The 14230-nt window shown below is 59.3% G+C and overlaps 3 protein-coding genes across 6 annotated transcripts; all 3 read left to right on the top strand.

The window, feature by feature from the left end:
- Positions 1–5242: 5242 nt before the first annotated feature.
- On the top strand, positions 5243–7401 carry CIMAP1B (ciliary microtubule associated protein 1B). Its single transcript, XM_073006531.1, has 7 exons — positions 5243–5341; positions 5720–5862; positions 6058–6261; positions 6535–6639; positions 6772–6893; positions 6976–7116; positions 7268–7401. Exons 2-7 carry the CDS (start codon positions 5754–5756, stop codon positions 7346–7348), a joined length of 762 nt encoding a protein of 253 aa, XP_072862632.1. The 5' UTR covers positions 5243–5341; positions 5720–5753; the 3' UTR covers positions 7349–7401.
- Positions 7402–7809: 408 nt separating this feature from the next.
- On the top strand, positions 7810–11965 carry TYMP (thymidine phosphorylase). 2 transcript variants are annotated; one of them, XM_007976267.3, is made up of 10 exons: positions 7810–7912; positions 8065–8300; positions 8458–8660; positions 9120–9218; positions 10023–10152; positions 10450–10568; positions 10995–11157; positions 11241–11471; positions 11576–11716; positions 11799–11965. In XM_007976267.3, exons 2-10 carry the CDS (start codon positions 8087–8089, stop codon positions 11945–11947), a joined length of 1449 nt encoding a protein of 482 aa, XP_007974458.1. In that variant the 5' UTR covers positions 7810–7912; positions 8065–8086; the 3' UTR covers positions 11948–11965. The 2 variants fall into 2 exon arrangements, with proteins under 2 accessions (XP_007974458.1, XP_007974457.1); XM_007976266.3 differs by having other exon boundaries at positions 8077–8300.
- A 122-nt stretch (positions 11966–12087) lies between these two features.
- On the top strand, positions 12088–14149 carry SCO2 (synthesis of cytochrome C oxidase 2). 3 transcript variants are annotated; one of them, XM_007976258.3, is made up of 2 exons: positions 12088–12277; positions 13293–14149. In XM_007976258.3, the coding sequence occupies exon 2, from the start codon at positions 13306–13308 to the stop codon at positions 14104–14106; it is 801 nt and encodes a 266-aa protein (XP_007974449.1). In that variant the 5' UTR covers positions 12088–12277; positions 13293–13305; the 3' UTR covers positions 14107–14149. The 3 variants fall into 3 exon arrangements, with proteins under 3 accessions (XP_007974449.1, XP_072862631.1, XP_007974450.1); XM_073006530.1 differs by having other exon boundaries at positions 12099–12336; XM_007976259.3 differs by having other exon boundaries at positions 12129–12307.
- Positions 14150–14230: the final 81 nt, after the last annotated feature.

Here is a 14230-nt window from a genome sequence, read left to right on the forward strand (position 1 = left end):
TACAGGCGTGAGCCACCATGCCCAGCCCCAATAAAATTGTATTTACAGAAACAGGTGGTGGCTGGAGTTGGTGACCCCTGCACTAAGCAGCCCCATCCATTCCCACGGCTTGCGCACGCCTGGCAGGTCAGCGTCTCCGACCTGGACCTCTCCGCTGCGTCTGCCATGAACGTCCTCCCTGGGTGGAAGACGACATCTCAAGCCTGCAGTGCTCACATCAGGACTCTTGATTTTCCACTGCGGTGAATGTGGTCCATCGTGTTCAGCTTCCATTCTCATCTCCTTTTGTTTATTTTCCGGTATTTTATAACCTAAAATACAAATGAAGCAATACTGTGTTTTACAGATTCCTTTGCAGCCAGAGTTCTGGGCGAGGCTGTTGGAGTCAGTGCAGTTGTGTAAGATGTGAAATGCAGAAAGGACTCCTCGGAGGCCTCTGCCCTGCGCTGATGCTGCTGGCAGGCAGGGCTGTGGAGACTCAGCCGTTGCTCAGGGAGGCCTGGGCAGCAGGGGTGCGGCCTCAGGATCCCCGGCAGATTCCTGATCTCAGAATCACAGCTACCCAGGTCTCCTCTTAAGCTCAGTAGTCCCAAAGGCCACCTCTCAGCTATTATACCACCAACGCTTCCAGTGATTCTATAATATTCCCTATCATAAATCCATTTCTACCTTAAACCCAAGTGGGTTCTTGCCTGATACACTCACCCCACCTCTCTCATCTTCGCCTCGGAAAATCTCTATCCTGAGTTAGTTCCAATCAGAAGGGAACAACCACACTAGGAATGTGAACAGGAAAAACATTAACAGAGAATCATTGCCTAGTAAGATGACGTTAACAGCAAGGTCAGGAAAAGAGGATGCAAAGGGATTCAGAAGCAGCAAAAGCAGAAAGATGCTGCGGGCCGGGCGCGGCGGCTCCCGCCTGTAATCCCAGCACTGTGGGAGGCCGAGGTGGGCGCAGTGGCTCACGCCTGTCATCCCAGCACTTTGGGAGGCCGAGGTGGGCAAGGTGGCTCACGCCTGTCATCCCAGCACTTTGGGAGGCCGAGGTGGGCAAGGTGGCTCACGCCTGTCATCCCAGCACTTTGGGAGGCCGAGACGGGCGGATCACGAGGTCGGGAAATCGAGACCATCCTGGCGAACATGGTGAAACCCCGTCTCTACTAAAAAAATACAAGAAACTAGCCGGGCGAGGTGGCGGGCGCCTGTAGTCCCAGCTACTTGGGAGGCTGAGGCAGGAGAATGGCGTCAACCCGGGAGGCGGAGCTTGCAGTGAGCTGAGATCTCGCCACTGCGCTCCAGCCTGGGCGACAGAGAGAGACACTGTCTCAAAAAAAAAAAAAAAAAAAAAAAAAGATGCTGCCATGGCCGGGCTTCAGGAGCAAGGAAGGGCCAGGAATGCAAAGAGCTGCCCCCGCCCAAGGCCCAGCCAAGCTGGTGCATCAAATTAACCATCGCATACAGTTAATATCTAAGAACCTTTTATTCTTTTCCTGTTTTAGAATTTTTTTGACAATTGAACACATTTTTGCATATGAACTTTAAATTTGTGTTTTCCTATTTTTAACATCGGAAATCTAACTGGAATTAAATATTTATATTCATTTGAGGAGTTGTTTGTTGTTTGTGACGGACTCTCATTCTGTTCCCCAGGCTGGAGTGCAGTGGTGCAATCTTGGCTCACTGCAGCCTCCACCTCCTGGGTTCAAGCAATTCTCCTGCCTCAGCCTCCCGAGTAGCTGGGATTACAGGTGCCTGCCACTACGCTCGGTTAATTTTGTATTTTTAGTAGAGATGGGGTTTCATCATGTTGGCCAGGCTGGTCTCCAACTCCTGACCACAAGTGATCTACCTGCCTCGGCCTCCCAAAGTGCTGTGATTACAGGCGCGAGCCACCACGCCCGGTCTTGTCTTCCCATCTTGTTCAGAGGATTACTGGTAGGGTAATGAAAATCGAAAAGCTTTAGTCATCTAAACAGGTAACCTTAACTTGTTCTGTTTTATCAAAAATATAATTTAAATCCAACTGTCCTTTTACACACCCATGAATTTATATTATTATGTTTTACTGTTTTTGTTTTTGTTTTGAGACAGAGTTTTGCTCTTGTTGCCCAGGCTGAAGTGCAATGGTGCGATCTCGGCTCACTGCAACCCTCGCCTCCCGGATTCAAGCAATTCTCCTGCTTCAGCCTCCTGAGTAGCTGGGATTACAGGCGTGCACCACCACACCTGGCTAATTTTTGTATTTTTAGCAGAGACAGGGTTGCTCCATGTTGGTCAGGTTGGTCTCGAACTCCCGAACTCAGGTGATCCACCTACCTTGGCCTCCCAAAGTGCTGGGATTACAGGTGTGAGCCACTGTGCCTGGCCTACTGTTTTATAACTAAAATTCTCAAGTGAAAAGCCACAAGATCTTTGTTTTGTCTATGTTTTTATGTCTTTACATCTCTATGTGATTTTAATTTACAAAGAGCTCTATTTAATTGGCACAAAGAAAAAAAGCACTTAAGTAATTTAAGAGCATACAGTTTATACTATTTTTATACTATATTTAAGAAATATAGGGACAACCACAGTGGCTCACGTCTGTAATCCCTGAACTTTGGGAGGCCAATGCAGGAGAATTGTTTGAAGTCAGTTTGATACCAGCCTGGGCAACAAAGTAAGATCTCATCTCTACAACAACAATAAAAATAGCTGAGTGTCTCTATTAAAATATAGATAGATGGGTAGCTAGATAGAATAAAATAAAATAAACATAAACATAAAATCATCCTGCAAACTGAGTTCATCATATTACTTTACTCTGTATGATTCTTTGAAAACCCTGCCCCTGGCCGGGCATGGTGGCTCATTCCTGTAATCCCAGCACTTTGGGAGGCCGAGGCTGGCAGATCACGGGGTCAGGAGATCAAGACCATCCTGGCTAACACAGTGAAACCTCATCTCTACTAAAAATACACACACACAAAAATTAGCCGGGCATGGTGGCGGACACCTGTAGTCCCAGCTACTCGGGAGGCTGAGGCAGGAGAATGGAGTGAACCCAGGAGGTAGAGCTTGCAGTGAGCCGAGATCGTGCCACTGCACTCCAGCCTGGGCGACAGAGTGAGACTCTATCTCAAAAAAAGTAAAAAAAAAAAAAACAAAAAAAACCTGCACCTGTCCAACCTCCGCAAAAGTACAACTGCTAACCAATAATGCGGGTGCAGGACTTTGATATGATAGCGAACACCTATGAGACTGATACAACGAAAGGCCGACTTAACCCAACAGCTACTCCTTCCAAATTTCCTTCCAGCTGCTCAAATGTGGCTCAAATGGTTTTGACACTGACTTAAAATTGCTGGCCATTCTCCCAACATGGCACCAAATCAACCTGGACAGGAAGGGACAATCAAAACCTACACAGGATAATTGATCAGTGATCTCTTCAGAAATTTTTTTTTTTTTTTTTTTTGAGACTGAGTCTCTCTTGGTCACCCAGGCTGGAGTGCAACGGCACAATCTTGGCTCACTGCAACCTCCGCTTCCCAGGTTCAAGTGATTCCCCTGCCTCAGTTTCTCAAGTAGCTGCATTACAGATGGTTGCCACCACGCCCAGTTAATTTATGTATTTTTAGTAGAGACGGGGTTTCACCATGTTGGCCAGGCTGGTCTCCAACTCCTGACCTCAGGTGATCCGCCCACCTCAGCCTCCCAAAGTGCCGGGATTACAGGCATGAGCCACCGCACCTGGCCTCAGAGAAAGACCTTCATCAAAAGGAGGAAATATAAAAATTGCAATAAACCCCTTCCTTCTTTAACTAGGTGTCTGAGAAATTTTGTCTGCGGCTTGTCCTGCTACAATTTGTAACTTCAGATTATTTCTGACAAGTTTTGATTCACGTTTTTTTAAAAAAGATTTGTCAATTTCAGGCTGAGCGCGGTGGCTCAAGCCTGTAATCCCAGCACTTTGGGAGGCCAAGATGGGCAGATCACGAGGTCAGGAGATCGAGACCATCCTGGCTAACACAGTGAAACCCCATCTCTACTAAAAAATACAAAAAAACTAGCCGGGCATGGTGGCGGGCGCCTGTAGTCCCAGCTACTCGGGAGGCTGAGGCAGTAGAATGGCGTGAACCCGGGAGGCGGAGCTTGCAGTGAGCCGAGATCCCGCCACTGCACTCCAGCCTGGGCGACAGAGCGAGACTCTGTCTCAAAAAAAAAAAAGTTTGTTAATTTCAAAATATGTGTTTGGTCCTGCTTCCTGTTCTCTCTCTTTTTTTTTTTTTTTTTTGAGACAAGGTCTCACTCTGTCACCCAGGCCGGAGTCTAGTGGTGGGATCACACATCACTGCAGGATCCAACTCCCAGACTCAACAGATCCTCCCACCTCAGCCACCGACCCCATAGCTGGGACTACAGGTGTACATCATCTCACTCAGCTAATTTTTAAAGTTTTTTTGTTGAAATGGGCCTCACTGAGGCCTCACTGGGCCTCAGCCCAGGCTGAGTTTTCTTCCTCCACTTCCTTTTTTTTTTCTGAGACAGTGTCTCTCTGTCACCCAGGCTGGATTGCAGTGGTGCCATACTGGCTCACTGCAAGCTCCACCTCCCTGGTTAACGCCATTCTCCTGCCTCAACCTCCTGAGTGGCTGGGACTACAGGCGCTCACCACCACGCCCGGCTAATTTTTTGTGTTTTTAGTAGAGACGAGGTGTCACCTTGTTAGCCAGGATGGTCTCGATCTCCTGACCTCGTGATCCGCCCGCCTCAGCCTCCCAAAATGCTGGGATTACAGGCGTAAGCCACCGGGCCCAGCCCTCTTCCTTTTTTTTTTTTTTTTTTTACGTTTTGTTTGCCTAGAGTTGTATTTGATTGTAATCAAATCATGTGTCATATCTGTTTTTCAATTTGTATGATTATTTTGTGGCCCAATACATGATTGTTTTTTGCGAATATTTCATGGGCTTAAATAGACAAGAAATTCTCTCTCTACACATAATTAAATGGAGTGTGTGCTTTGCATTATTCAATTCCTTTATTCCCATCCTTGCTTTTGTCTGCAGATTTGCCTAGTTCTAGAATGGGTATACTGAAGCTTGGGTAAGAGTGAGGCCAGCGTTCTGGGGGGCTCAGCCTACTGTCCCACCCGTGCCACAGAATCCACGGAGAGGCCCAGCGGCCGCACTGCGTGGGGGCGAGGGGGGAGGCGGAGCCAGGTTGGGGCGGGTAGGCAGTCAGTGCGGTTGCCAGGAAGCGGGAAAGGGCCACAATGGGGTCTGGGAGGTGGGCGGGGCGGAGCGGGGGTGTCCAGCCACGTCGCTTTGTTTTCCCATAACAGGAGTCACCACAACAGGTCAGTGCACCTCGGGGCCTCCCCTGGGGCACCGGGTCCCCCACACCAGGCCCTCCCCGGGGCACCATTTCCCAACACCACGAAAATGTCCTGCCCCCACCCCGCCCCCAGGTGATTCCCTTCACCAAGTCTGGGTCTAAACTTGGCCCCCGCGAGCTCATGTCCCTACCTAACCTGCCTGGAGTCCGGGTGATGGTCCTGGACCCGCTGCCGGCCCCACGCCACACACAGCCGGGCAGGAAACTCGCGTTTGTTTTGCTGGCGCCAGGGATACGGACCAGGCCCCGCCCCGCCGCGCGCTAATCCCAGGGTAGTGGGAAAGTGCGCTCCCCAAGAATTTGGGGTGGAGGGGCCGCGGCCACCGCCTTCTGTCCGCAGGTGCTGCGAGCCGTAAGCGCCCCCCACCCGCGCTATGGGCTCGGACGCCTGGGTGGGCCTTTGGCGGCCACACCGGCCCCGCGGCCCCATCGCAGCGCACTACGGAGGCCCCGGGCCCAAATACAAGCTGCCGCCCAACACCGGTAGCAGGGGCGGGCCCCGGGATTGAGGGGTGGGACGGTGCCTGGGGGAGGGAAGGGGAAGAGACCAGGGAGGTCTGCGCTCGGGGCTGAACCGAGCCTGCTAGAGGGGAGAGGGGGTCTGTGCCGGGGGAGGGTCCGTGTACCAGACGGGGGTGGGGGCTGGGCCCGGCCATACGCTGACTCGGATGCTCCCAGGCTACGTCCTGCATGACCCGTCGCGGCCCCGCGCCCCCGCCTTCACCTTCGGCGCGCGCCTCCCCACGCAGCAGACGACGTGCGGCCCCGGGCCCGGCCACCTGGTGCCCGCCCGCATGACCGTGCGCGGCCCCGACGGCGCCCCCGCCTACTCCATCTACGGCCGCCCGCGCCGCTCAGCGCCCTTCCTCACTCCGGGACCTGGTCAGGACCCCCGGGACCCTGGCCACCCAACGCCGAACTGCCTCCAGGGAGGCCCACCTGGGAACCCCCCACCTGAACCCCGAGTCCCACTCAGATACCCTAACACCGCATAGTCGGAACCTCCATATCCGGGTCTCAAATCCCAAACCCCGAACCCCACGGGGCTTTGACAAATCGTGGCTCAGATTCCCCCCTAGTCCCAGGACCCCATCTCGGGTACCCACCAGGCCCCCACCCAGTTCCAGACCCCCACACCCTTGAACCGCCCCGCAGGCAGGTACTTCCCGGAGCGAGCGGGGAACGCGACGTACCCCAGTGCGCCTCGGCACACCATTGCTCCCCGAAACTGGGGTGTCCAGGCGGAGCAGCAGAGCCCAGGTGAGGCCGGAAAGGCCCATCCCAGCACTGTGGGCCTTCCCACTCCAAACCGGGGACCGCCCTCCGGGAGCTGGGACCACCCTGCGTCTGTCCACGGAGACCCACTACCCCCGAGCCCTGCCTCCTCCCCAGGTCCCGGGGCCTATACTGTGCCCTCGCTCCTGGGTCCGCGCGTCATCGGCAAAGTCTCCGCCCCAACTTACTCCATCTACGGCCGCAGAGCGGCGGGCAGTTTCTTCGAGGACCTCAGCAAGGTGGGGGAGGGGCCGGGGCGGACGCAGGGTCCCTGGTCCGCGGCAGCGGAGGCGGTAGTCAGCACCCTCTGCCCTCCCGCAGACCCCAGGCCCATGCGCCTACCACGTCGTGAGCCCGGGGGTCTACAAGTCCCGGGCCCCCCAGTTCACCATGCTGGCGCGGACTTCGCTCCCCCAAGACAACACTCAGAAGCCAGGGCCCGCGGCCTACAACGTGGATCAGGTGGCCTGGAGTCCAGGGTCAAGGGTCAGAGTCAGGGGAGTGGGGAGGGCCTGAGGTCGGAGTGATGGGATCAGGGTCCCCGGGGGTCCAGGGGTCCCGGCGCGGAGAGGACGCCGGCCCCGCAAGGTCAGTGGTGTCTCTGGGCCCGCAGCACCGAAAGCCCCGCGGCTGGAGCTTCGGGATCCGACACTCGGACTACCTGGCCCCGCTGGTGACCCACGCGGACACCTGACCTGGCAGGCGGGAGCGCCCCACACTTGTTTGCTTAAAGTCTGCGAGTCCGCATCGTGTCCGCCTCTCTCTCTCTGCGCGTCCTGGGGCAAGGCCAGGGGCGGAGCCGGGGCTGGGGCCGTGTCCCAACTCCGAACGCAGCGGGGCGGGGCCCGAGCGTCGGGCGAGGCCGGGACTCCAGCGCTGCGCCGCGTCCGAACGTCGAGACCCCACCGAGGGCGGGAGGGGGGACTCTCGGGAGCCGCAGACGCCCGAGGCCCACGCCGCGCGGGACCAGCCAGTGATCACTCCCGCCGACGGCCCCGCGCCCCGACGGCCCGGAAGTCCCGCGTGTCCAGGGGCACCGGGGGATCGGCAGGGGCGCGGCGCGCGAGGCTTCCCCGGGGCGGTGACTGCTGAGCCCCGCCCGCCAGGCGGCCCCACCCGTCTGCTGTCCTGGGGCGCCGCCGCCCCGCCGCCCGCAGTGGACCGCTGTGCGCGAACGCTACAGTCCCGACCCCAGGGCGAGGCCGGGTACCTGGGCTGGGATCTGGAGCAGGAGGGCGAGGGCAGCCGCCCTGAGCAGGTACGGGCGGGAAGCGGGAGCCAGATACGGACAAGGGCGACACAGACACGGGACCGAGGGGCGGACACCGGAGAGCCACGGGAAAGGGGTCGGGACAGGAGCACGTGGCTCAGACACCGACGCCAGGAGGCCGCAGACCCCGGACGTGTCAGGCATCCCCGCAGGCCCGGAGCGATGGCGGCCTCGATGACGGTGGGAACCGGAGCCCCACCCGCGCCTGGTGACCTCTCCGGGGAAGGGAGCCAGGGACTTCCCGACCCCTCGCCAGAGCCCAAGCAGCTCCCGGAGATGATCCGCATGAAGCGAGACGGAGGCCGCCTGAGCGAAGCGGACATCAGGGGCTTCGTGGCCGCTGTGGTGAACGGGAGCGCGCAGGGCACACAGATCGGTGCGTGGGGAGGGTTGGGCGTTCCTGACCCTGACCGGGAGGTCAGCCCAAGAGACTATGGGTCCCTGGGGGTGCGACAGTGCCCTACTACCAGCCCCGGCCCCAGGGTGCCCCACTGCCGTGGGCTGCCACCCTCACGGGTACCCCCACATACCAGGGGCCATGCTGATGGCGATCCGACTTCAGGGCATGGACCTGGAGGAGACCTCGGTGCTGACCCAGGCCCTGGCCCAGTCGGGGCAGCAGCTGGAGTGGCCAGAGGCCTGGCACCAGCAGCTTGTGGACAAGCATTCCACAGGGGGTGTAGGCGACAAGGTCAGCCTGGTCCTCGCACCTGCCCTGGCGGCGTGTGGCTGCAAGGTTAGAAACCACCTCCTTCCCAGATGGGAGCCTGTGACCCCACAGGCAGCAACCAGGCCATCCACAGGCAGCTCCCAACCTCAGGCTTGGCCCAAAGCCCCTAAGACAGTACCCAGGTTTTTCCCCATCCCACTCCCCAGCACAGAGCTTGGGGCCCCTCCGGCTCCAGACCAGGCCCCCTGGAGCAGGAAAAAGATCCACTAATGGAATTCAGACCCCTTTCCCTTCTCTCCCTCTGCCCCAAGCCTTGTTTCCCCGGGGGACGGGTACGAACCTCCTCCCCTACTGACACTTCTCAACCGAGAAAACTTCCTTTCCATTCCCTCACCAGCTGGGTGCCCCTGTAGCTGCTTAAATACTTTCTAAATCCAACTGAAGTCCTAGCCAGGGAAGGTGAAGGGATACATGGAGGTGGGGGTAGGGGTACTGTGCAGGGTACTCAGCATCCCTGACCACCAGGTGCCAATGATCAGCGGACGTGGTCTGGGGCACACAGGAGGCACCTTGGATAAGCTGGAGTCTATTCCTGGATTCAATGTCACCCAGAGCCCAGAGCAGGTACGGGGGTGGGGCACGGATCAGTCATTGATCCAGGTTGATGATGGAGACCCTGGCCAGAATCACTAAAGGATCACTGGTGGATCATTAGGGCCATTAATAAGGACACTGGTCAAGGTTACTCATAGGCCTGAGCCAAAATCATCAGTGGAACTTTGATCAGGATCATAAAACGGGGAGTTGGTCAAAATTACAGATGGCTGGCAGGGCACGATGGCTCACACCTGTAGTCCCAGCAGTTGGGGAGGCCGAGGAGGGCAGATCCCTTGAACCCAGGCATTCAAAACCAGCCTGGATAATATGGCGAAACCCCGTCTCTACAAAATAAAAAAATTAGCCGCATGTGGTGGTGCGCATCTGTGGTTCCAGCAACTCAGGAGGCTGAGGCAGGAGGATCACTTGAGTCTGGGTCTAGGCTGCAGTGAGCCATGATGATGCCACTGCTCTCCAGCCTGGGCAACAGAGTGAGACCCTGTCCCAGCACTCTGGGAGGCAGAGGGAGGATTGCTTGGGCCCAGTTGGAGACCAGCCTGGGTAATATAGTGAAAACTTCATCTTTAAAAAAAAAAGAAAAAGAAAAAAAAAAAAATAAAGCCCAGTGTAGTGGTAAGCACCTGTAGTCCCAGCTACTGGGAAGCTGAGGTGGGAGGATCACTCAAGCCCAGGAGGCAAAGGTCTCAATGAGCCGAAATTGTGCCAACTGCACTCCAGCCTGGGCAACAGAGCAACACACTTAAAAAAAAAAAAAAAAAAGGCTCTGGGCCATTTGCCAGAAGTCACTGAGGATAGGGGATGTTTGACCAGATGCAAGTGCTGCTGGAGCAGGCGGGCTGCTGTATCGTGGGTCAGAGTGAGCAGCTGGTCCCTGCAGACGGAATCCTATATGCAGCCAGAGATGTGACAGCCACCGTGGACAGCCTGCCACTCATCACAGGTGACCTGACTCCATGGCCTGCTTCTGCATGTTACAGGCCCCTGACCTCCGAACTCAAGTCAGGGTCTTCTCGTTAGGAGTTATCTGTCACCTGACCGTGTGTCCCCCTACCCCCATCACAAGATTCCTGACCACTACCATGTGGGGTGGCCTGATCCACAACCCACCAGGTGCTGCCACCCCCATAAGGGACTTGACCCTCAAGGCTCAGGGCCCCTGACCCCAAAGTCGGCATCCCCCAAGTCTCCCAAGAAGCTCCAGGTTCTCCATTGTCTCCAACCTCCTCTGCCTCCAAAGCCTCCATCCTCAGTAAGAAGCTCGTGGAGGGGCTGTCTGCTCTGGTGATCGACGTTAAGTTCGGAGGGGCCGCCGTCTTCCCCAACCAGGAGCAGGCCCGGGAGCTGGCAAGGACGCTGGTGAGCGGTGTGGCCTCTTCCTGGGGAAGCGTCTTCATGGGGGCCCAGCCTACCCTTCACCCTTCTCGTCCCCACTGCCTCCCTCCACTCAGCAGTCCTGCCTAACCCCAGTCCCACCCTCTTCTGCCCGAAGTCCCTCCCTCCCTCACGGCCCCCCAACCTGCTGTGACTTTAGAGGTCAAGGCTGGCCCAGCCTGGGCCTGGGGAGGCCCTCTGTGGCGTCCCTCTCCTAGGCCAAATACAAGTTCCTCCTGGCCCCATGGCGAGGTGTGGCACTTCACTCGTTTCTGTTCCCCACCCCAACCCTTCCCTGACTTCATCCTGGCGGGCTGGCGACCCAGGGTGCAGCGGGGGCTGGAGTTCGACAAAGAACCGGCTGCAGGACGCCCCGCCATGTGGGGTCCGCGCTGAGCCTCGTCTCCGTAGGTTGGTGTGGGAGCCAGCCTAGGGCTTCGGGTCGCGGCAGCGCTGACCGCCATGGACAAGCCCCTGGGCCGCTGCGTGGGCAATGCCCTGGAGGTGGAGGAGGCGCTGCTCTGCATGGACGGCGCAGGCCCGCCAGACTTAAGGGACCTGGTCACCACGCTCGGTGAGGGGGACGGGGCGCAGGGGAGCGGCGGACGGGGGGTGCTTCCCGCCCGGGCCGCGCCTAAGCCCCGTCTCCGCCCGCAGGGGGCGCCCTGCTCTGGCTCAGCGGACACGCGGGGACTCAGGCCCAGGGCGCTGCCCGGGTGGCTGCGGCGCTGGACGACGGCTCGGCCCTTGGCCGCTTCGAGCGGATGCTGGCGGCGCAGGGCGTGGATCCCGGTCTGGCCCGAGCCCTGTGCTCCGGGAGCCCCGCAGAGCGCCGGCAGCTGCTGCCTCGCGCCCAGGAGCAGGAGGAGCTGCTGGCGCCCGCGGATGGTGAGCGTCGGGGGAGTCCTCGTCATCCCGCCTCCGCCATCCCCTTCCCTTCCCGAGCCCTCGCCCCTTCCCGAGCCCGCGCGTCTCAGCCCCTCTCCCCGCAGGCACCGTGGAGCTGGTCCGGGCGCTGCCGCTGGCGCTGGTGCTGCACGAGCTCGGGGCTGGGCGCAACCGCGCTGGGGAGCCGCTCCGCCTGGGGGTGGGCGCCGAACTGCTGGTCGACGTGGGTCAGAGGCTGCGCCGTGGTGAGCGCCGCCCCCGCCCCGCTGCCCCCGCGCCCCCGCCCCGCCCCGGCCGCGCGGCCTCTGACAGCCCCTCGCTCCACAGGGACACCCTGGCTCCGCGTGCACCGGGACGGCCCCGCGCTCAGCGGCCCGCAGCGCCGCGCCCTGCAGGAGGCGCTCGTACTCTCGGACCGCGCGCCCTTCGCGCCCCCCTCGCCCTTCGCCGAGCTCGTTCTGCCGCCGCAGCAATAAAGCTCCTTTGCCGCGAAACTTCGTCGGTGCTTGGCTAGCTGGGGCGGGAGCGAAGGGATCGGGGCCGTGGGGGGCGGGGCCGTCTCGGCGAACACGTGACCTGCGGTGGGCTCCGCCTTCCGCGCAAGCGCCGAGACCGCGTCAGCGGCCGTGCCCGTCTGCGCATGCGCAGCTCCGGGGAACGCCTGCGCCCTGGCTGCGAGCTTGTGGCGCCCACGATACCTGAGCCCGCGAGGAGCCCGCGAGGAGCCCGCGGGGCGGAGCGCAGGGAGCTGGAGGTCGCGCTGCCTCTTGGGGGACTGGTCCACTGACGCGCGGTCCCGCCGCGAGGTGCGGACGCCGGGGCCGAGAGGGAAGGAGGTAGCCCTGGGCACTCGCTGGACTCCAGGGTAGTTTCCCAGCTCCGGCTACTGCGCGGGGCTGGCGGGGGACACCCTGAGGGCGCGCTGGAGGGAGGGGCGAGGCTGGGGCGCCCGGGGGAGGCTCCCAGCAAGCACCGGTGTTCTCGGTGCGGCCGAGCACAGTTCTAACGCGCTCGCGCGGCTCTTTACGTCGTCCTGGGACCTTTCTGGCCACGAGGGCGCTGGCCTTGGTGGGGAGGGGACAAGCCCAGAACCGCCCGGGCGGAGGGTGCCCTCAGCAGGAGGGGGGGCAGTGACGAGGAGTCCTGAGACCTCCACCTAGCAAACCTTCCGGGGGGCCCGTGGGAAAGGCGCAAAGGTCACCAACGCAAAGGCAGAGCGTCGGCTGTGAGCCCGGAGGAGCTGCTGGGAAGCCTGGATGTGAGGAGGGTGGGGTTTTGTGGCGGTGAAAGTGTCGTGCGTCTCTGCCAGGAAAGGTTAAATACGGCAGGCAGGCAGAGTCCGAGCTGCAGGGGTAGGTCGTGCAGCTTTTCTGCTTGGAGTGTGGAGGAAGGCCACGGTTGGTTGAAGTGGCCCGACCTGAGGTGACAGGAAAGTGCTGGAGGAATCGGTTACTCTAGGGACTGCAAGCCAGAGTTACCCACCTCCTTTTAAGAAATGGGTTTATTGCAAATAGATAACGTGGTTAGGAGTCCAGGCAAGGCATGCACTTGGAATGCTTTCAGTCAGCAAGAGGTTCACCTTGCTGAGGTGCAGGGCAAGGTGTGGCGACAGGCTGGTGATCCCAGGTGGAGGACAGGAGTGACAGGTGTGGATGTTTGGTGGAGGTGTTCTGAGCTCAGGTGAGCAGTGACAAACGCCTGTTAAGCCTGAACGTGGGCTGGGTCCTTCGGATGGGTGACTGGTCTCTCCAGTCGCAGGGGCAGCCCAGGCACCGTCCTGGGCCTTCCCTTCTGGCTCCTGACACCTGTGCTTGTTTCCAGGAGCATCAGATCCATGCTGCTGCTGACTCGGAGCCCCACCGCTTGGCACAGGCTCTCTCACCTCAAGCCCCCAGTCCTCCCTGGGACCGTGGGAGGCCAGGCCCTGCATCTGAGGTCCTGGTTTTTGTCAAGGCAGGGCCCTGCAGAGACAGGTAGGCAGGGCCAGCCTCAGGGCCCTGGGCTTCGAACCAGGCTGTTGATCACAGCCCTGTTTGGAGCTGGACTTGGTGGTGCCTGGCTGGCCCTGAGGGCTGAGAAAGAGAGGCTGCAGCAGCAAAAGCGAATAGAAGCCCTGCGCCAGGCAGCTGTGGGCCAGGGCGACTTCCACCTGCTGGACCACAAAGGCCAGGCTCGCCGCAAGGCTGACTTCCGGGGCCAGTGGGTGCTGATGTACTTTGGCTTCACTCACTGCCCTGACATCTGCCCAGACGAGCTAGAGAAGCTGGTGCAGGTGGTGCGGCAGCTGGAAGCTGAGCCTGGTTTGCCTCCAGTGCAGCCCGTCTTCATTACTGTGGACCCCGAGCGGGATGATGTGGAAGCCATGGCCCGCTATGTCCAGGACTTCCACCCAAGACTGCTGGGTCTGACCGGCTCCACCGAACAGATTGCCCAGGCTACTCACAGTTACCGTGTGTACTACAGTGCCGGCCCCAAGGATGAGGACCAGGACTACATCGTGGACCACTCCATTACCATCTACCTGCTCAACCCTGATGGCCTCTTCACTGATTACTACGGCCGGAGCAGGTCAGCTGAGCAGATCTCAGACAGTGTGCGGCAGCACATGGCGACTTTCCGCAGTGTCCTGTCTTGAGCTGCTGCAGCCTGGGCCCCGTCATTAAACAGGGTGCGTTTAATCTGTGCGTGTGTGATCTGTACCAGCAGCCCATGGAGGTCAGGCAGCCCTCTTCTCTGCGCAGGGCAGGTGTACGTAAAAG

This window comes from Chlorocebus sabaeus, chromosome 19 (genome assembly GCF_047675955.1).
Source record: "Chlorocebus sabaeus isolate Y175 chromosome 19, mChlSab1.0.hap1, whole genome shotgun sequence".
In the NCBI taxonomy this organism is placed as follows: domain Eukaryota; kingdom Metazoa; phylum Chordata; class Mammalia; order Primates; family Cercopithecidae; genus Chlorocebus; species Chlorocebus sabaeus.

Coding starts and splice junctions, on each gene's coding strand:
- SCO2 (XM_007976258.3), top strand. CDS start 13,306: ATGCTGCTGCTGACTCGGAGCCCCACCGCTTGGCACAGGCTCTCTCAC.
- CIMAP1B (XM_073006531.1), top strand. CDS start 5,754: ATGGGCTCGGACGCCTGGGTGGGCCTTTGGCGGCCACACCGGCCCCGC. Junction 5,863..6,057: donor CAAGCTGCCGCCCAACACCG/GTAGCAGGGGCG, acceptor GGATGCTCCCAG/GCTACGTCCTGCATGACCCG. Junction 6,262..6,534: donor CTTCCTCACTCCGGGACCTG/GTCAGGACCCCC, acceptor ACCGCCCCGCAG/GCAGGTACTTCCCGGAGCGA.
- TYMP (XM_007976267.3), top strand. CDS start 8,087: ATGGCGGCCTCGATGACGGTGGGAACCGGAGCCCCACCCGCGCCTGGT. Junction 8,301..8,457: donor CGCGCAGGGCACACAGATCG/GTGCGTGGGGAG, acceptor CCCACATACCAG/GGGCCATGCTGATGGCGATC. Junction 10,569..10,994: donor GGGAGCTGGCAAGGACGCTG/GTGAGCGGTGTG, acceptor TCGTCTCCGTAG/GTTGGTGTGGGAGCCAGCCT.